We start from the raw sequence: 19,962 nt of genomic DNA on the forward strand, positions 1-19,962 counted from the left end.
TCTCTCCTGTAATAAATTACAGCGAAATTACACAGGGCTAGCCAACGGGTCTCTCCTGTAATAAATTACAGCGAAATTACAGGGGGTTAGCCAACGGTCTCTCCTGTAATAAATTACAGCGAAATTAGAGGAGCTAGCCAACGGGTCTCTCCTGTAATAAATTACAGCGAAATTACAGGGGCTAGCAAACGGGTCTCTCCTGTAATAAATTACAGCGAAATTACAGGGGCTAGCCAACGGGTCTCTCCTGTAATAAATTACAGCGAAATTACAGGGGCTAGCCAACGGGTCTCTCCTGTAATAAATTACAGCGAAATTACAGGGGCTAGCAAACGGGTCTCTCCTGTAATAAATTACAGCGAAATTACACGGGCTAGCCAACGGGTCTCTCCTGTAATAAATTACAACGAAATTACAGGGGCTAGCCAACGGGTCTCTCCTGTAATAAATTACAGCGAAATTACAGGGGGTTAGCCAACGGGTCTCTCCTGTAATAAATTACAGTGAAATTACAGGGGCTAGCCAATGGGTCTCTCCTGTAATAAATTACAGCGAAATTACATGGGGCTAGCCAACGGGTCTCTCCTGTAATAAACTACAGTGAAATTACAGGGGTCAGCCGACACGTCTCTCCAGCAATAAAGTACAGCGAAATTACAGGGGGCAGACAACGGGTCTCTCCTGTAATAAATTACAGCGAAATTACAGAGGGCTAGCCAACGGGTCTCTTCTGTAATAAATTACAGCGAAATTACAGGGGGTTAGCCAACGGTCTCTCCTGTAATAAATTACAGCGAAATTACAGGAGCTAGCCAACGGGTCTCTCCTGTAATAAATTACAGCGAAATTACAGCGGCTAGCAAACGGGTCTCTCCTGTAATAAATTACAGCGAAATTACAGGGGCTAGCCAACGGGTCTCTCCTGTAATAAATTACAGCGAAATTACAGGGGCTAGCCAACGGGTCTCTCCTGTAATAAATTACAGCGAAATTACAGGGGGTTAGCCAACGGGTCTCTCCTGTAATAAATTACAGTGAAATTACAGGGGCTAGCCAATGGGTCTCTCCTGTAATAAATTACAGCGAAATTACATGGGGCTAGCCAACGGGTCTCTCCTGTAATAAACTAGAGTGAAATTACAGGGGTCAGCCGACACGTCTCTCCAGCAATAAAGTACAGCGAATTTACAGGGGGTTAGCCAACGGGTCTCTCCTGTAATAAATTACAGCGAAATTACAGGGGGTTAGCCAACGGGTCTCTCGTGTAATAAATTACAGTGAAATTACAGGGGCTAGCCAATGGGTCTCTCCTGTAATAAACAACAGCGAAATTACAGATGCTAGCTAAAGGGTCTCTCCTGTAATAAATTACAGCGAAATTGCAGGGGCTAGCTAACGGGTCTCCCCTGTAATAAATTACAGCGAAATTAATGGGGGTTAGCCAACGGGTCTCTCCTGTAATAAATTACAGTGAAATGAAAGGGGCTAGCCAATGGGTCTCTACTGTAATAAACTACAGCGAAATTACAGGGGGTTAGCCAACGGGTCTCTCCTGTAATAAATTACAGCGAAATTACAGGGGGCAAGCCAACGGGTCTCTCCTGTAATAAATTACAGCGAAACTACAGGGGGTTAGCCAACGGTTCTCTCCTCTAATAAACTACAGCGAAATTACAGGGGCTAGCCAACGTTTCTCTCCTGTAATAAATTACAGCGCAATTACAGAGGGCTAGCCAACGGGTCACTCCTGTAATAAATTACAGCGAAATTACAGGGGGTTAGCCAACGGGTCTCTCCTGTAATAAAATACAGCGAAATTACAGGGGGTTAGCCAACGGGTCTCTCCTGTAATAAATTACAGCGAAATTACACGGGATAATCAACGGGTCTCTCGTGCAATAAATTACAGCGAAATTACAGGGCTAGCCAACGGGTCTCTTCTGTAATAAATTACAGCGAAATTACAGGGGGCTAGCCAACTGGTCTCTCCTGTAATAAATTACAGCGAAATTACAGGGGGTTAGCCAACGGGTCTCTCCTGTAATAAATTACAGCGAATTTACAGGGGTTAGCCAACGGGTCTCTCCTGTAATAAATTACAGCGAAATTACAGAGGCTAGCTAACGGGTCTCTCCTGTAATAAATTACAGCGAAATTACAGGGGGTTAGCCAACGGGTCTCTCCTGTAATAAATTACAGTGAAATTAAAGGGGCTAGCCAATGGGTCTCTCCTGTAATAAACTACAGCGAAATTACAGGGGGCTAGCCAACGGGTCTCTCCTGTAATAAATTACAGCGAAATTAGAGGGGGTTAGCCAACGGGTCTCTCCTGTAATAAATTACAGTGAAATTAAAGGGGCTAGCCAATGGGTCTCTCTTGTAACAAACTACAGCGAAATTACAGGGGGTTAGCCAACGGGTCTCTCCTGTAATAAATTACAGCGAAATTACAGGGCTAGCCAACGGGTCTCTCCTGTAATAAATTACAGCGAAATTACAGGGCTAGCCAACGGGTCTCTCCTGTAATAAATTACAGCGAAATTACAGGGGGTTTGCCAACGGGTCTCTCCTGTAATAAACTACAGCGAAATTACAGGGGGCTAGCCAACGGGTCTCTCCTGTAATAAATTACAGCGAAATTACATGGGGTTAGCCAACGGGTCTCTCCTGTAATAAATTACAGCGAAATTACAGGGGGCTAGCCAACGGGTCTCTCCTGTAATAAATTACAGCGAAATTAAAGGGGCTAGCCAACGGGTCTCTCGTGTAATAAATTACAGCGAAATTACAGGGGGCTAGCCAACGGGTCTCTCCTGTAATAAATTACAGCGAAATTACAGGGGCTAGCCAACGGGTCTCTCCTGTAATAAATTACAGCGAAATTAGAGGGGGTTAGCCAACGGGTCTCTCCTGTAATAAATTACAGTGAAATTAAAGGGGCTAGCCAATGGGTCTCTCTTGTAACAAACTACAGCGAAATTACAGGGGGTTAGCCAACGGGTCTCTCCTGTAATAAATTACAGCGAAATTACAGGGCTAGCCAACGGGTCTCTCCTGTAATAAATTACAGCGAAATTACAGGGCTAGCCAACGGGTCTCTCCTGTAATAAATTACAGCGAAATTACAGGGGGTTTGCCAACGGGTCTCTCCTGTAATAAACTACAGCGAAATTACAGGGGCTAGCCAACGGGTCTCTCCTGTAATAAATTACAGCGAAATTACAGGGGGTTAGCCAACGGGTCTCTCCTGTAATAAATTACAGCGAAATTACAGAGGCTAGCTAACGGGTCTCTCCTGTAATAAATTACAGCGAAATTACAGGGGGTTAGCCAACGGGTCTCTCCTGTAATAAATTACAGTGAAATTAAAGGGGCTAGCCAATGGGTCTCTCCTGTAATAAACTACAGCGAAATTACAGGGGGCTAGCCAACGGGTCTCTCCTGTAATAAATTACAGCGAAATTAGAGGGGGTTAGCCAACGGGTCTCTCCTGTAATAAATTACAGTGAAATTAAAGGGGCTAGCCAATGGGTCTCTCTTGTAACAAACTACAGCGAAATTACAGGGGGTTAGCCAACGGGTCTCTCCTGTAATAAATTACAGCGAAATTACAGGGCTAGCCAACGGGTCTCTCCTGTAATAAATTACAGCGAAATTACAGGGCTAGCCAACGGGTCTCTCCTGTAATAAATTACAGCGAAATTACAGGGGGTTTGCCAACGGGTCTCTCCTGTAATAAACTACAGCGAAATTACAGGGGGCTAGCCAACGGGTCTCTCCTGTAATAAATTACAGCGAAATTACATGGGGTTAGCCAACGGGTCTCTCCTGTAATAAATTACAGCGAAATTACAGGGGGCTAGCCAACGGGTCTCTCCTGTAATAAATTACAGCGAAATTACAGGGGCTAGCCAACGGGTCTCTCGTGTAATAAATTACAGCGAAATTACAGGGGCTAGCCAACGGGTCTCTCCTGTAATAAATTACAGCGAAATTACAGGGGCTAGCCAACGGGTCTCTCCTGTAATAAATTACAGCGAAATTAGAGGGGGTTAGCCAACGGGTCTCTCCTGTAATAAATTACAGTGAAATTAAAGGGGCTAGCCAATGGGTCTCTCTTGTAACAAACTACAGCGAAATTACAGGGGGTTAGCCAACGGGTCTCTCCTGTAATAAATTACAGCGAAATTACAGGGCTAGCCAACGGGTCTCTCCTGTAATAAATTACAGCGAAATTACAGGGCTAGCCAACGGGTCTCTCCTGTAATAAATTACAGCGAAATTACAGGGGGTTTGCCAACGGGTCTCTCCTGTAATAAACTACAGCGAAATTACAGGGGGCTAGCCAACGGGTCTCTCCTGTAATAAATTACAGCGAATTTACAGGGGTTAGCGAACGGGTCTCTCCTGTAATAAATTACAGTGAAATTACAGGGGCTAGCCAATGGGTCTCTCCTGTAATAAACTACAGCGAAATTACAGACGCTAGCTAACGGGTCTCTTCTGTAATAAATTACAGCGAAATTAGAGGGGGTTAGCCAACGGGTCTGTCCTGTAATAAATTACAGTGAAATTACAGGGGCTAGCCAATGGGTCTCTCCTGTAATAAATTACAGCGAAATTACACGGGTTAGCAAACGGGTCTCTCCTGTAATAAATTACAGCGAAATTACAGGGGGCTAGCCAACGGGTCTCTCCTGTAATAAATTACAGCGAAATTACAGGGGGTTAGCCAACGGGTCTCTCCTGTAATAAATTACAGCGAAATTACAGGGCTAGCCAACGGGTCTCTCCTGTAATAAATTACAGCAAAATTACAGGGCTAGCCAACGGGTCTCTCCTGTAATAAATTACAGCGAAATTACAGGGGGCTAGCCAAAGGGTCTCTCCTGTAATAAATTACAGCGAAATTACAGGAGGTTAGCCCACGGGTCTCTCCTGTAATAAATTACAGCGAAATTACAGGGGCTAGCCAACGGGTCTCTCCTGTAATAAACTACAGCGAAATTACAGGGGCTAGCCAACGGGTCTCTCCTGTAATAAATTACAGCGAAATTACAGGGGGTTAGCCAACGGGTCTCTCCTGTAATAAATTACAGTGAAATTAAAGGGGCTAGCCAATGGGTCTCTACTGTAATAAACTACAGCGAAATTACAGGGGGTTAGCCAACGGGTCTCTCCTGTAATAAATTACAGCGAAATTACAGGGGGCTAGCCAATGGGTCTCTCCTGTAATAAATTACAGCGAAACTACAGGGGGTTAGCCAACGGTTCTCTCCTGTAATAAACTACAGCGAAATTACAGGGGCTAGCCAACGGTTCTCTCCTGTAATAAATTACAGCGAAATTACAGAGGGCTAGCCAACGGGTCTCTCCTGTAATAAATTACAGCGAAATTACAGGGGGTTAGCCAACGGGTCTCTCCTGTAATAAATTACAGCGAAATTACAGGGGGCTAGCCAACGGGTCTCTCCTGTAATAAATTACAGCGAAATTACAGGGGCTAGCCAACGGGTCTCTCCTGTAATAAATTACAGCGAAATTACATGGGGTTAGCCAACGGGTCTCTCCTGTAATAAATTACAGCGAAATTACAGGGGGCTAGCCAACGGGTCTCTCCTGTAATAAATTACAGCGAAATTACAGGGGCTAGCCAACGGGTCTCTCGTGTAATAAATTACAGCGAAATTACAGGGGGCTAGCCAACGGGTCTCTCCTGTAATAAATTACAGCGAAATTACAGGGGCTAGCCAACGGGTCTCTCCTGTAATAAATTACAGCGAAATTACAGGGGGTTAGCCAACGGGTCTCTCCTGTAATAAATTACAGTGAAATTACAGGGGCTAGCCAATGGGTCTCTCCTGTAATAAATTACAGCGAAATTACAGGGGGCTCATTGTCTGCTTCGAGGGCAACGAGGCCCCCTTCCTGTTTTCGCTCTTCTCCAAAAAGCGGTTTTTTTTCCATCACACGCTTTGCAATCGAAGCCGCTGCCGCTTTGTAATAAACTCGTTTGCTCTCTCGAATTTCAACTATTTTTTTCCAGTTGCAGGTTTCCTTGACAATCACTTTGCAAGCGGTTTCGACGCCCTCCGTGCTTGGCTCCTTCGAATTAAATTTCTGCCTGGTAAGGGACTTAATCAAACTTGTTTTTCCACTGCCGTCTTTTCCCACTACATCTACTCGAAAGAACGTGCACGAGGCTGCGCCGTCTCTAAAAGCGGACAAGTAAATACTCACAGCCTCTCCTCCCTGAGAAAGTATCTCGTCAGGAACTGAACCTTTAGCGCAAGCGGTTACAACTTTCAGTGACAAACGAGAACTTACCAACTTTTTGCAAATATGCTGCTAACTCGGTATGGCGAGAGGAAGATGCCATTTCCCAAGCTACTTTTCCCGATGAATCTCGAGCTAAAGGACTCGCTCCTCTTTCAAGTAACGATCGACACATTTCGTCTAGACCGGCACTTGCGGCGTAGTGCAACAAAGTCTTTTGCTCTTTGTCAGTACAGTAAACGTTTGCTCCAATTCGTACTAGATCCCAACACAAGCAAAGTATATCCTCTCTCTTTTTAGAAGGCATCTTTTCTGATAAACGAGTGAGAATAGCTTTTAATGCACTTGTGCTATGGACGTTGTCTTCCCATTCCTGTGCATATCCACTTGATACAAGTTTCCTAAGAGCAGACGCTCTATTTTGATAAGAAGATAAAGCTGACGAATTGCTGCATAATGACTCAAAAACATTTTTCGCCAACGACGCAGCACTGCTTCCCGTCATCTCTCGGCGACGGCTAAGAACATCACAAAAGATCTTGAGTGTCGATGCAGAAACAGTATCTTTCCTGAATGTATCTGCCCCAGCACCACCGGAGAGAAGGATGTCACACGTCCCTCTATGACCATGTTCCGCAGCGATTAAAAATACTGGTTTTCCAGATTCATCTTGAACGTCCACGTCTGCACCCGCAATGAAGACAAGCCATTCAACAATTTCTTCTTTGCCCAGTAGGCTCGCCGCAATGAGCCAAGGCTTCAAAACTTGCCGCCTGCATTCCTCTTCACTAATACAAGAAAAGATATAAGCAAGACTATCTTTATCTCCGACACATATAGAAGCTTTTCCGAGTGTTTCGCAGAACTGTTGGATTACGGTAGACGCAACTGCGCGGCGAGAAAGAAAGGAACACACCATGGATGCTAATTCAGAAGGCAATCGATCAAAAGTGTTAACGATTTCTAGCAGTTTGATTCCCATTTCCTCGTTTAGATCGGCGTCAGTGTACAATGCCAAAAGGCAAGAAAAAACAGAGCTTTGACGCTGTCTAAAAGCGCGATGAATCGCCTGCTCTCCTTGATTATTCTTAGCCTTCAATAAACCTGAGTTGATTTCAAGTAGCAAACGGCATATGCTCTCCTTCCCAGTTGAAGCAGCAAGATGAAGTGCTTGGTCTCCGTCCTCATCACAAGCACTGATATTAGTTCCTGCACACGCTATTAAATACTCGCACACGGATGCGTGGCCTTCAAGTGAAGCTGCATGTAGTGGATGACGGTGCTTAAATCCTTTGGCAAGTACGTCAGCCTTCTTTTCCACAAGAATCATGCAAACGTCGACGTGTCCTTTCCAAGCAGCAAGATGAAGTGCTTGGTCTCCATCCTTATTACAAGCACCGACATCAGCTCCAGCACACACTATTAAATACTCGCACACGGATGATTGGCCCTCAAGTGAAGCTCGATGTAATGGATGATTGCCGTTATATCCTTTGGCGAGTACGTCAGCCTTGTTTTCAACAAGAACTTTGCAAACGTCGACGTGTCCTTTCAAAGCAGCGAGATGCAGTGTCAGGTTTCCATCTTCATTACAAGCACCGACATCAGCTCCAGCACACACTATTAAATACTCGCACACGGATGCTTGGCCCTCAAGTGAAGCTTGATGCAATGAATGATTGCCGTTATATCCTTTGGCGAGTACGTCAGCCATGTTTTCAACAAGAACTTTGCAAACGTCGACGTGTCCTTTCAAAGCAGCTAGATGAAGTGCTTGGTCTTCACTCTTATTACAAGCACCGACATCAGCTCCAGCACACACTATTAAATACTCGCACACGGATGCTTGGCCCTCAAATGAAGCTTGATGTAATGGATGATTGCCGTTATATCCTTTGGCGAGTACGTCAGCCTTGTTTTCAACAAGAACTTTGCAAACGTCGACGTGTCCTTTCAAAGCAGCGAGATGAAGTGCTTGGTCTTCATTAAGCACTGACATCAGCTCCAGCACACACTATTAAATACTCGCACACGGATGCTTGGCCCTCAAGTGAAGCTGCATGTAGTGGATAATTGCCGTTATATCCTTTGGCAAGTACGTTGGCATTGTTTTCAATAAGGATTTTACAAACGTCGATGTGCCCATTGGTAGCAGCAAAATGAAGTGGGTGGTTTCTATCATTATCACTTGCACAAACATCCGCTCGGGCAGACGTGATCAAATACTCGCACATCGATGCGTGGCCCTTGAGTGAAGCCTCGTGTAGTAGGTGAAAGCCGTTCCTTCCCTTTGCACGTACATCTGCCTTGTTTTCAAGAAGAATTTTGCAAACGTCTACGTGTCCATTACGAGCAGCGAGGTGAATCGGTTGGCTTCCATCCTCGTCACGCTCACTGACATCAGCTCCGGACATAATCAAAGACTCGCATACGGAGGCATGACCCATGAGCGCTGAGTCACGTAGAGTCGTCGGTGGGTAAGACTGGAAGGACATTCGCAGTGACGTTCAGCAACTTTTCGAGATCCAAATTCTACAACTCAAAGCAGAAAGCCAGTGTAAGTTCACCCACATACGGGCAGTTAAGGGAGAATCTCCGGCTTCTCCGCTTTTCTCTCTCGGATTTCCCTTGGATGAAAGTCCCTGGGCAGTGGTGCTTTTGGGAAGAGCGCCACCCTCGATCGTTAGACATCCGCCCCTGTTGAACCCCCAAAATTTCATTCTAACAATTTAGCCAGGAAACGATTGCTCCTCCCAGTAACTAAGTCATTCACTCGCCTTGGCGTACTTGCGCTATTATATCTCAGTAAAAAAGCTTTGCATTTTACTGTAGCAGTACACGCTGCCTTCCTGCAGGGCTAGTATGGGGGGAAGGACTCTTTCCGGCACGTCCTGCTATTGTAAGATGAAAGGCATGTGTCGTCTCTGACAGCGCGTTCAAAAGGACTTGAAGAACTCCGCTCCACTCTCTAAGATCTTTTTAGTGGTGTACAGAAAAATCATATCTAAAACTTTGGCATGTACCTAAATAATTCATCGCCAAGACAACGAAACGACAAAAAACAGTGTACGCATAATTCATTTCTTTAGACTATTCGTCCTTCTTCGTCTTCTCGCTAAAAACAACGTCAAATCTTCGTTCAAAGTACTTCAAGAACGTTTTACCTTCGTCATTATTCCTAATCAAATACTTATCGATCATTTGCCGAGCACCGCCTCCTTTCACAGTCAGCCCAAGTTTCAAAAGGCCCTTATTCTTTTCCAAGTACTTGGCCACTTCCATCTCCGTTCTCGTACCGAGAAGATTATACTGGGAGAAAAGGCAAGCAACTAAAGAACGACTACACGCGCATTATCAGTATTGATTTATACTTGATTCTCAACTCGAAACTCCTCGACCGTCTGATTCTTAAGAAGAGACTTAATCAAGACCTGTTTACCCACAAATCAAAACATAAATATATTATTGAAGTACTAAAATGAACCACTTTACCCTGACTCCCGTTGCTGTCAATCGATTCGACTCCAAGTTAAGGACCCGAATGGTCCGGTTGCTTTCCAAGTGCTCAGCCAAAATCTGAAAGAGAAAAACGGAGACGTCCTGCTAGACTAAGAGCTTATACGACCACAGGAATAGGAAGCCAATGACGTTAACTTAGGCAACGCTAAGGCTTATTCATTAATTAATTAACTAATAACGTGGTCTGCTCTGGTGTCATAAACCTCTAACCTTCACTCTCTAACTTAGACACCCCCCATGCATGGGCTTTGATTCAGCCTCTCTACCTAAGCTTGGGACTTTTTACCTTTGCATCATCGTCGTCGAATCTTATATTTGCCAATTGGAGTTTCACCACGTGATCATTGCCGGGCAAGGCCGAGAGCAGATCGCGTCTCGCTTCGCCGTCCATGCGCGAGTGGTTGTTCAAGTTCACTTCGACGAGAGTCGCGTCGTTGTCGGCGACGCGTTGGATGACCTCATCGGGATCCACATCGTGAGACTGAACTGGGGGAGAAGAGAATCATCACTAAAGACTGATAAAGGAAAAAAGAGAAATCGACTTCTTACGATCCTTTGTGTAGGAAAACACCATGCGAGTGCCTGAACCGGCACGATTTCGAGACGGCGCTTTCGTCGTTCGTTTGAGGCCCGTCCACACTTGATCCGTTTCATCGCAGTCGATCGCATCTATTAGAAAAAGATGATAGAGAGGGAAGAGTTCCATTGTCCCTTGTCGCTACGTCCATTACGAATACATCCCGGTATGGGTTAACCAATCAACTCTATATAGAACGCTCAAAGCGCAGTACCAAAGCGGAGAGAGGGACCCACACTAATAATAGCCCCTTTTCCCTATAAGAAATTTCAAGCCATGTTATGAAGGCATCTTTTTTGGCCAGCCCACAGTTGGAAGACGACTATCATTATTACAGTCTACATCAGAAGATTGTGTGAGTGTGCGACCACCTCTAAGTAGATCTGCATGACTAATTATTATAAGGCTTCAGAGAGGAAGGTCGTCAGACAATAAGCGGTTCCATATTGAGACAATGCATCTACTAAGCAAAGGTGCCCAACTACGTCGACTACGCGGGGTGCCCACCACCCTCTAGTCTAAACACATCCCAAAAAAGAAAAAACAACGATCTCACGAGAAAAACGAGACAGCATAAACTTCCACTCTGTGTAGCCTATCGACGTAGCCCCGCCCCCACGAACATTTCCATAAGACCCCGCCCTCCCAGTCAAGACACCGAAAAAAAAAACCTCACCGGCCAAATCGCCGATATCGTCGGCACTCATCCCGGCCAAGAGCCGATCGATTTCGTCCATATCCGTCGTCGTCGTCGTCGTCGTTCGCGGGGCGCGCGACGACGCCTTTTCGGGTCTCTTATAGACCTTGCCTCGCGTTCGCTTCTCGAACGGTATGTAATCGGCTCCCACAGTCGACGATTTCGCCTCTTCGGTCATGAAATCGCGCAGGCGAGCGCGATCGAACTCGCCCGTCGGCTCTTTCGTCGTCGACGAGCGCTGGCGATCGCGCGCGGGTAGGAGCTTGGGGAAGGCGCGCGCGCGCGCAAGAGAATCGGTCGAATTTTTCTGTCTCGCGTTTTCTTTCTTTCTGCCTACCTCCGGATCCATTTCGTCGTCGAGTTCTTTGAGTTGGTCTTCGGTGAGGTCGGCGAGCGCCGCGTCGATGTCGTCGAGATCCATTTCTTTCGGCGAGGGGCTTCGAGGCGTCTTTTGTCTGCGAGAGCGTCTGAGGGGGGAATGTTTAGGTTTAGAGCGCGTTAACTGTATTGACTACATCTGCTAACCACTCAGCTAACCGCTTATTATTTAATCGTTCAATAACTCGCCGTGACGTAATCCGTGACAGGAAGTAAAGGCGCTAGTACGCCACATACACCAAAAGGCTTCATTCTGCGGTCACCAAAATAGAGAGATAATCTCAATCGAGCTCGAAACGAAAGTGCTCGAAACTTGCAAGCACCATACAAAGGCAACTAGAAAGCAAGAATGTCATTGTAGCAATAGAGAAGAAAAATCAAATATCAAAATTTTTCAAAGGCAACGGAAACTGAACGAGTTTGTAGGCGAAATAATATTTAACTCATAAGCACGATGAAAATTAGAACAAAAATTTTAAAATCTAGAGAAAAAATTGTTTCCTGCTCGTTTGGCCAGCAAACGCAAATAGCAACGTATATCTAGCATCTCTCAACGACCATATAAGGAAGGAGAGATGCAGAGAATCGTTTACGCTGTGAAAAGGGGCCCCCGTTCGTACTTACAAGGCTCAATCAGAAATAGACCGTCCATCTCGTTTTCGTCTTCCTTTCCCTTCGAATAGCGTGGAAATTGGGGCGATTCGTAGAGGCGACAGAGGAAATCAGGGCGATTCCTAGCGGCGATCCTCTCTCTTCTTTCTCGTCGCTTGTCCGCGTCTTTTCTCTTGCCTGTACAAACGCAACACGTCTTCGGTCAGCGTCTTTCATGTCGAATCGGAAAGAAAAACGACGAGACTCTCGGCGTTGAGATTCGAAGCTTTTCCGGGACTTTTGCAAGCGCGCGAGAATGGGCAGACCATGTGGAGAAAAAACGTGTTCAAACGTTAGAATCCTAATCAGAATACGAAAAACGTCATGCAGAAGTCGATCGAGCACGAGGAGCCGCCATTGTTCAGGCGCCAAAATCGGCCACCGTACGATACCGTAAAGAACACTCGAAAAATTGGCGCGAGTTTTCTCGGCCAACCAGCCACTCGTTGCCCCGGTGAATCGAAGACAATGCGGTCACCAACGGATATTGCATAACGATTGTATCAGCTTTCGTATAAAAGCCGCTGCGCCATGCGCACAACTTCAGTCCTGGTTAGGTGGGGAAAGCCAACGGGCGGAACCCTGGAGGTCGTCGGCGTTGGGAAAGCTTCGGTCATGTCAACACTAATCGTGCTCAGCCGGTTGCCGTTCCTTGTTGAAGCTGTAAGGTGCAGTGGATGAGCGTCGCGCGAGTTCTTCTCGCGGCGCGCGAACGGCACTGGGAAGTCGTAAAGGGCTCGTTGGATGGCTTGGGTCGCGAAGCCTGACGTACCGCGCTAATACCGAGTGGGCGTCAGGCTCAGATCAGTTCACTTTCCCGCCAAAGAAACGCGTGGGGGGCCCAGTGTCTCGTGGCTGCTTCTCACTCGGCTTAGTGACCTATAGCCGAAGATAGCCCGACTTCCCAGACCAAATCATAGCACGTTGTTGATCTCTGGCTGTTGTGGACTCACGTTCGGCGCCCTCCCTCAACTCGGTAGTCCCGCTTCCTTTTAAGCGAAGGACTATGGCCTCTCTGAGGTCGCGGTGCGACGCGGTCGGGGGGGCGGTGTGGGAGAGCCGTTCTCGATCCCAGGCCGCACCGTTCGAGTTGAGCCTATGATACTACGGCTCGCTCTCAACCATTTTTGGGCTACAAAGCGTTCGAACCTCCACGCGGTGTAGCCTGGATTACGCCAATGCGAACGCAAGACAAAAAGGTACGTACGCTGACAGATTGAACAGAAATTATCTTTTCTTTTTTTAGGTTCTTTAATCACGAAGGCATTCAGTCGAATATTGCGCGCGGTTATCGCGCACACCGCGCGCTACGCGATGCATCGATCGCTCGCCCTGGATCGCTCGCGCAGCGCGATATTTCGACGCTGACACTCGATCAATGGCGACGTTTCGGTAAGGTATGGTTTCGTCGCTCGTTTGACGCATAGACCGTTGGAAACGCCGCCGTTGATCGACCACAAGGCGCTCGATCGTCCGTCGTACATCCGCCATATTGAAGTTGGCGCGTGATTCCGATTGCAGACTCACGCTCGCGTCGCATGGGTCCAAAAGGTACGTAACGCGATTTCTTGGTTTCTTTTTTTAGGTCAGCGAATGCCTTCGACCGAAATTGCGGCGTTGACGAATAGCTTAGGACCCTAGCTTCAAGTCTAATCAATAAACGAAATAAAACGGGTGTTCGATGCGCGAAAATATCGACGGTAGAGGAGGAAAGCGAGCTCAAATGCAACGCGGATTATCTACGCGCAAAGCCATATGCGATTAACAGTACGTAGCGCTTACCAAGATGCTTCTCTTTCATTTCCGATGTCGTCAGCTGCTTTTCTCGAATTTTAGGCATTCCACGTTTCCTTGAGGTGAGGTCTCCAACTAGGAAAATTTAATTTAATTAATTAATTAATAATTCAATTATTCACTGTGACGTGAAGGATATGTAGCCCCCATACAGAAATGGGTTGATTTTGCGGTCACCAAAACACGATATATTCACTTGACACAACACAACGAAGAAATCTGTGCCAAAATGAATGTAGTCAATGTCCTTCCTCACGTAATACGTCTCATGATTTCGGCTAGTAGCTCACTGCCTAGACTCGCGAATCTGTTGTAATGACAAAGTGTCCTGAAATGTTTTGCAACAAACCCAATAGCCACGTCCCTCAGCTCACGGAAGCCGAACTTGTCAGCCAAAAACAGATAATCGATGGCCGTTTCAATTGAAACTCTCCGAGCCATATAACCAATGCAGAAGTCGCGCAGACTTTCAACGAGATATCGATCCGCCAAGACGAGAATATCTGGAATGATGCGAGAATGCTTTTGAACGTCGAAGCAACCGGTGACGAGAAACGTGACGACAGCGTAGAACGACTCGTACGTCGCGTCTTCGATGCAAATCGGAGTCGACTCACTCCCATCCGTCTTCGAACGTTCTTTCCAATTGGACGAAAACATCGCGCTGAAATACTCGCTTCGAACGCACAGGTGCGTAGCACAAACGCTAATGCGTTTTCCTTTGACGAGAAATATCGCGTTGCCGGCTGGAAGGCCGTCGCTGCCGTCAATCAACTTGGCCAAGTCGATCACCAATTTAGGATCATGGAAAGAAGAGGCCGCTAGTCTGACCCTACGAACTGTTCTCGCTTCTGTAAAGTAGAGGAATCCTGATTTCGAATCATAGAACAATGAGCGCGGTTGCTTCAGGGCAGCCAGGGCACCCCTGCCGTCAATAGAGTTCCTTTCACCCGATCCGCACACAAGCTGCAGTCCCGATGGCACGAGCATATAGATTTTATATGACCGATCGCCGACATAGACGTTGCCTTCATCATCTACGGCAATGCCGTCAATATTCTTGAAGCCTTCACAAACGGTTTCGACTTGAGAATTGACGGTGATCTTTCTTAGAGCGTTATTACATAAGTCAGCCACGTACACGGAACCGTCTGGCCCCATGGCCATTTGTCGGGGACGACAGAACTTTGCTACGCTGCAGTGGCCATCTCTGTCGCCTCGTATTTCCCTGGTTCCCGCCGCTAGTGCCACCGAAGCGGGCTCAGAATCGAGCCTCATTTCGCGGATAGTGCAATCAGAACAGGAGACAAGCAACCGTCCATCCTTTGTGTCCACAATCCCTTCTGGCTTGGTAAGTGTCACTGTGCGATTGCCTAGAGTAAACACTGTTCCGTCGCTTAATTGCACTTCCCTAATGCGCCCGCTGTTGAAATCGGTGACGTAGATAGACGATTTGGACGCTGAGACGGCGAGGCCTCTTGGACCGTCGAACTTCGCCGTCGTCGGAGAACCGTCGCGAAATCCGGCGTCTCCCTCGATTCCCGCGTAACACGAAGCTGTTCCGGACGAAGGATCGACTCTCCAGATGCAGTGTTTGTCGTTGTCGACGCAAAACACGCCTTCTTCTAGCACGACTATTCCGCAGAGTTTGGAGAACGATTTCGAACGCGAAACGGTTTCAACGAAGCCGACTATGTACGAAGAAGGCTTCCAAAGTGCAACGAACATAGCTGTCGTGCATTTCTAACCTTCGGTAGATGTCATTTACGGCCGCTTTTGGAAGAGTCTTTTATATCTAGTGCGCGCTAGACTACGCGCTGAGGTTCCGCGCAGAGCCCGTGTTTCAGAGCCAGGCATAATACAGTGTAAATAATTGTAGAAATTCAAACAGACAAGCTGGCCACAAATTTACTTGTTGAAAAGCTGTTGATTGTTAATAATTAAGCAACACTGCGTTTACTTTGAAACTGCATTAGACACACAAAACAAAAGAAATCTGCGTCAAAAAATTAACACTGTCAATTATGTTCTAACTTGATGATGCAATGGCTCTCACGATTTCGACAAGTAGCTCACTACTGCCAAGACCTGCAAAGTTGTCATCACGGCACAGAGTCTTGAAATTTTTTGCAACAAACTGCAGAGCCACTTTCTTCAGCTCTCGGAAGCCAAACCTATCGGCTAAAGACAGATAATCGACAGCAGTTTCATTGGAAACTCTCCGAACCAGATGTGCGATGCAGAACTCGCGCAAACTTTCAACAAGATATCGATCCGCCAAGACGAGTATATCTGGGATGATGTGAGAATGCTTTAGAATCTCCAAGCAACCGGTGACGAGAAAAGTGATGACAGCGTCGAACGATTCGTACGTTGCGTCTTCGATGCAAATCGGAGTAGACTCGCTTGTGTCCTTTTTGGAATATTCTTTCCAATTGGACGAAAACATGCTGCTGAAATATTCGCTTCGAACGCAGAGGAGATTCGTGCAAACACTGATGCGTTTTCCTTCGACCAAAAATATAGTGTCACCCGCTGGGAGACTGTCACTGCCGTTCATCATCTTGGCCAAGTCGATCGACAGTTTAGGATCACGAAAAGTAGAAGCCTTTACTCTGACCCTACGAACTGCGTTTGACTCTGTAAAGTAGAGGAATCCAGATTTGGAATCATAGAACAAGGATCGCGGTTCCTTCAACGAAGCTAGGGCACCGCTGCCGTCGACGGAGTTTCTTTCACCCGATCCGCACACAATTTTCATTCCTGATGGCGCAAGCACGTAGATTTTATGAGACCGATCACTGACATAGACGTTTCCTTCATCATCTACGGCGACGCCAACGGTTTTTTTAAAACCTGTGCCAATGGTTCCAACTTCATAATCTCTGCTGATCGTTCTTATAGCACTATTATTAAAGTCGGCCACATACACAGAACCGTCTGGTCCTACGACCAGTTCATCAGGAGAATCAAATTTTGCTTCATTGCCGTGGCCATCACGGTCGCCTGCTTCACCCGAGGTACCCGCCGCCACGGACGTCGAAGCGGGTTCGGTATCGACCCGAATTTCGCGGATAGTGCAATCCCCACAGGACAATAGCAAGCGTCCATCATCTGTTGCCACAATTCCTCCTGGTTCAGGAAATCTGCAGTCGCCTAGTACAGTAGACACGGCTCCATCGCCTAATTGTACTTTTCTAATGCGGCCAGTGTCGAAATCAGTGACGTAGATAGACGATTTGGAGGCTGAGACGGCGAGGCCATTGGGGCCGTAGAACTTCGCCGTCGTTGAAGAACCGTCGGGAAATCCGGCGTTTCCCTCGACTCCGGCGAAGCACGAGGCTGTTCCAGACGAAGGATCGACTTTCCAGATGCAATGTTTGTCGTAGTCGGTGCAAAACACGCCTTCGTCTAGCACGACTATTCCGGAGAGTTCGGAGAACGATTGCGAACGTGAAACAGTCTCAACGAAGCCAACTAGATGCACGAAGAGACATCCAAAGTGCAACGAACATGGCTGTCCACACGCTTCTTACCTTCGGTAGATGTCATTTACGGCCGCTTTTGGAAGAGTCTTTTATATCTAGTGCGCGCTAGACTACGCGGAGATTCCGCTGAGGTTCCGCGCTAAATAAGAGCACGTGTTGGATGTTGGAGAAAATTCAGAGCCAGGCTTCGTACAGTGTAAATAATTGTAGAAATTCAAACATACAAGCTGGTCACCAAAACATGACGAATGTATTGTTGAAAAGCTGTTGATTGTTAATTAATTAACCTTAATAATTAAGCAACACTGCGTTTACTTTGAAACTGCATTAGACACACAAAACAAAGACATCCGCGTCAAAATTAACACTGTCAATTATGCTCTAACTTGATGATGCAATGGCTCTCACGATTTCGGCAAGTAGCTCACCGCCAAGACCTGCAAAGTTGTCGTCACGGCACAGAGTCTTGAAATTTTTTGTGACAAACTGCAGAGCCACTTTCTTCAGCTCTCGGAAGCCAAACCTATCGGCTAAAGACAGATAATCGACAGCAGTTTCATTGGAAACTCTCCGAACCAGATGTGCGATGCAGAACTCGTGCAAACTTTCAACAAGATATCGATCCGCCAAGACGAGTATATCTGGGATGATATGAGAATGCTTTAGAATCTCCAAGCAACCGGTGACGAGAAAAGTGATGACAGCGTTAAACGATTCGTACGTTGTGTCTTCGATGCAAATCGGAGTAGACTCGCTTGTGTCCTTTCTGGAATATTCTTTCCAATTGGACGAAAACATGCTGCTGAAATATTCGCTTCGAACGCAGAGGAGATTCGTGCAAACACTGATGCGTTTTCCTTCGACCAAAAATATAGTGTCACCCGCTGGGAGACTGTCACTGCCGTTCATCATCTTGGCCAAGTCGATCGACAGTTTAGGATCACGAAAAGTAGAAGCCTTTACTCTGACCCTACGAACTGCGTTTGACTCTGTAAAGTAGAGGAATCCAGATTTGGAATCATAGAACAAGGATTCCGGTTCCAACGAAGCTAGGGCACCACTGCCGTCAACGGAGTTTCTTTCACCCGATCCGCACACAGTTTGCATTCCTGATGGCGCAACCATGTAGATTTTATAAGACAGATCACTGACATAGACGTTTCCTTCATCATCTACGGCGACGCCAACGATTTCTTTAAAACCTGTGCCAATGGTTCCAACTTCATAATCTCGGCTGATCGTTCTTATAGCACTATTACGAAAGTCGGCCACATACACAGAACCGTCTGGTCCTATGGCCAGTTCATCAGGGTAATCAAATTTTGCTTCATTGCCGCGGCCGTCACGGTTGCCTGATTCACCCGAGGTACCCGCCGCCACGGACGTCGAAGCGGGTTCGGCATCGACCCGACTTTCGACGATAGTGCAATCCCAACAGGAAAATAACAAGCGTCCATCATCTGTTGCCACAATCCCTCGTGGATTAGAAAAGCCTTGATCGCCTAGTACAGTAGACACGGCTCCATCGCCTAATTTTACTTTTCTAATGCGGCCATTCACGTAATCAGCGACGTAGATCGACGATTTGGAGGGTGAGACGGCGAGGCCTCTGGGTCCGTAGAACTTCGCCGTCGTTGAAGAACCGTCGCGAAATCCGGAGTTTCCCTCGACTCCGGCGAAGCACGAGGCTGTTCCAGACGAAGGATCGACTTTCCAGATGCAATGTTTGTCGTAGTCGGTGCAAAACACGCCTTCGTCTAGCACGACTATTCCGGAGAGTTCGGAGAACGATTGCGAACGTGAAACAGTCTCAACGAAGCCAACTAGATGCACGAAGAGACGTCCAAAGTGCAACGAACATGGCTGTCCACACGCTTCTTACCTTCGGTAGATGTCATTTACGGCCGCTTTTGGAAGAGTCTTTTATATCTAGTGCGCGCTAGACTACGCGGAGATTCCGCTGAGGTTCCGCGCTAAATAAGAGCACGTGTTGGATGTTGGACTATTTGGAGAAAATTCAGAGCCAGGCTTAGTACAGTGTAAATAATTGTAGAAATTCAAACAGACAAGCTGGCCACGAATTTATTGATTTGTTGAAAGCTGTTGATTGTTAATAATTAAGCAACACTGCGTTTACTTTGAAACTGCATTAGACAAACAAAACAAAAGACATCCGCGTCAAAATTAACCCTGTCAATTATGTTCTAACTCGATGATGCAATGGCTCTCACAATTTCGGCAAGTAGCTCACCGCCAAGACCTGCAAAGTTGTCGTCACGGCACAGAGTCTTGAAATTTTTTGCAACAAAGTGCACAGCCACTTTCTTCAGCTCTCGGAAGCCAAATCTCTCGGCCAAAGACAGATAATCGAAGGCAGTTTCTTTTGAAACTCTCCGAGCCAGATGAGCGATGCAGAAGTCGCGCAAACTTTCAACAAGATATCGATCCGCCAAGACGAGTATATCTGGGATGATATGAGAATGCTTTAGAATCTCCAAGCAACCGGTGACGAGAAAAGTAATGACAGCATTAAATGATTCGTACGTTGCATCTTCGATGCAAATCGGAGTAGACTCGCTTGT

At 46.7% G+C, this 19,962-nt stretch overlaps 6 protein-coding genes across 7 annotated transcripts in view; all 6 read right to left on the reverse strand.

Moving 5' to 3' along the window:
* LOC136196245 (serine/threonine-protein phosphatase 6 regulatory ankyrin repeat subunit A-like) overlaps window positions 1–8,791 on the reverse strand; it is a 61,314-nt gene extending 52,523 nt beyond the window's left edge. Inside the window, exons 1-3 of the mRNA XM_065985770.1 lie at window positions 8,354–8,791; window positions 6,328–8,268; window positions 6,010–6,281 (exon numbers count right to left, since the gene is read on the reverse strand). Of these exons, the coding sequence (XP_065841842.1) occupies window positions 6,010–6,281; window positions 6,328–8,268; window positions 8,354–8,771 (2,631 nt within the window). The 5' untranslated portion in view covers window positions 8,772–8,791. The remainder of the gene's footprint in view (window positions 1–6,009; window positions 6,282–6,327; window positions 8,269–8,353) is intronic.
* Window positions 8,792–9,231: 440 nt separating this feature from the next.
* Window positions 9,232–11,536, reverse strand: LOC136195852 (tropomodulin-3-like). The gene is made up of 8 exons (XM_065985327.1): window positions 11,407–11,536; window positions 11,049–11,331; window positions 10,345–10,464; window positions 10,082–10,281; window positions 9,769–9,852; window positions 9,648–9,707; window positions 9,441–9,585; window positions 9,232–9,391 (listed from the first exon to the last, which is right to left on the reverse strand). Exons 1-8 carry the CDS (start codon window positions 11,488–11,490, stop codon window positions 9,354–9,356), a joined length of 1,014 nt encoding a protein of 337 aa, XP_065841399.1. The 5' UTR covers window positions 11,491–11,536; the 3' UTR covers window positions 9,232–9,353.
* A 1,350-nt stretch (window positions 11,537–12,886) lies between these two features.
* LOC136195851 (uncharacterized) lies at window positions 12,887–15,712 on the reverse strand. Of its 2 annotated transcripts, XM_065985325.1 has the most exons (4): window positions 15,641–15,712; window positions 14,015–15,583; window positions 13,881–13,967; window positions 12,887–13,747 (listed from the first exon to the last, which is right to left on the reverse strand). In XM_065985325.1, the coding sequence occupies exons 1-2, from the start codon at window positions 15,654–15,656 to the stop codon at window positions 14,145–14,147; spliced, it is 1,455 nt and encodes a 484-aa protein (XP_065841397.1). In that variant the 5' UTR covers window positions 15,657–15,712; the 3' UTR covers window positions 12,887–13,747; window positions 13,881–13,967; window positions 14,015–14,144. The 2 variants fall into 2 exon arrangements, with proteins under 2 accessions (XP_065841397.1, XP_065841396.1); XM_065985324.1 differs by having other exon boundaries at window positions 13,881–15,583.
* Window positions 15,713–15,788: 76 nt separating this feature from the next.
* On the reverse strand, window positions 15,789–17,463 carry LOC136195850 (uncharacterized). The gene is made up of 2 exons (XM_065985323.1): window positions 17,429–17,463; window positions 15,789–17,369 (listed from the first exon to the last, which is right to left on the reverse strand). Exons 1-2 carry the CDS (start codon window positions 17,442–17,444, stop codon window positions 15,922–15,924), a joined length of 1,464 nt encoding a protein of 487 aa, XP_065841395.1. The 5' UTR covers window positions 17,445–17,463; the 3' UTR covers window positions 15,789–15,921.
* Window positions 17,464–17,761: 298 nt separating this feature from the next.
* Window positions 17,762–19,305, reverse strand: LOC136196246 (uncharacterized). Its single transcript, XM_065985771.1, has 2 exons — window positions 19,263–19,305; window positions 17,762–19,203 (listed from the first exon to the last, which is right to left on the reverse strand). The coding sequence occupies exons 1-2, from the start codon at window positions 19,276–19,278 to the stop codon at window positions 17,762–17,764; spliced, it is 1,458 nt and encodes a 485-aa protein (XP_065841843.1). The 5' UTR covers window positions 19,279–19,305.
* Window positions 19,306–19,584: 279 nt separating this feature from the next.
* The window catches only part of LOC136196247 (serine/threonine-protein phosphatase 6 regulatory ankyrin repeat subunit A-like), an 8,665-nt gene continuing 8,287 nt past the window's right edge, over window positions 19,585–19,962 (reverse strand). Inside the window, exon 5 of the mRNA XM_065985772.1 lies at window positions 19,585–19,844. Coding sequence (XP_065841844.1) covers window positions 19,585–19,844 — 260 coding nt within the window. The remainder of the gene's footprint in view (window positions 19,845–19,962) is intronic.

The sequence above is a fragment of the Oscarella lobularis genome, chromosome 15 (assembly GCF_947507565.1).
Source record: "Oscarella lobularis chromosome 15, ooOscLobu1.1, whole genome shotgun sequence".
NCBI classification, from domain to species: domain Eukaryota; kingdom Metazoa; phylum Porifera; class Homoscleromorpha; order Homosclerophorida; family Oscarellidae; genus Oscarella; species Oscarella lobularis.

What these genes read in the sequence shown, in the direction of transcription:
- LOC136195852 (XM_065985327.1), bottom strand. Translation starts at nt 11,490, where the DNA reads ATGGATCTCGACGACATCGACGCGGCGCTCGCCGACCTCACCGAAGAC. An exon ending in ACGACGAAATGGATCCGGAG is followed by an intron (nt 11,332 to 11,406) that starts GTAGGCAGAAAG and finishes GCCTTCCCCAAG; the next exon opens with CTCCTACCCGCGCGCGATCG. An exon ending in GATTAGGAATAATGACGAAG is followed by an intron (nt 9,392 to 9,440) that starts GTAAAACGTTCT and finishes CGTTGTTTTTAG; the next exon opens with CGAGAAGACGAAGAAGGACG.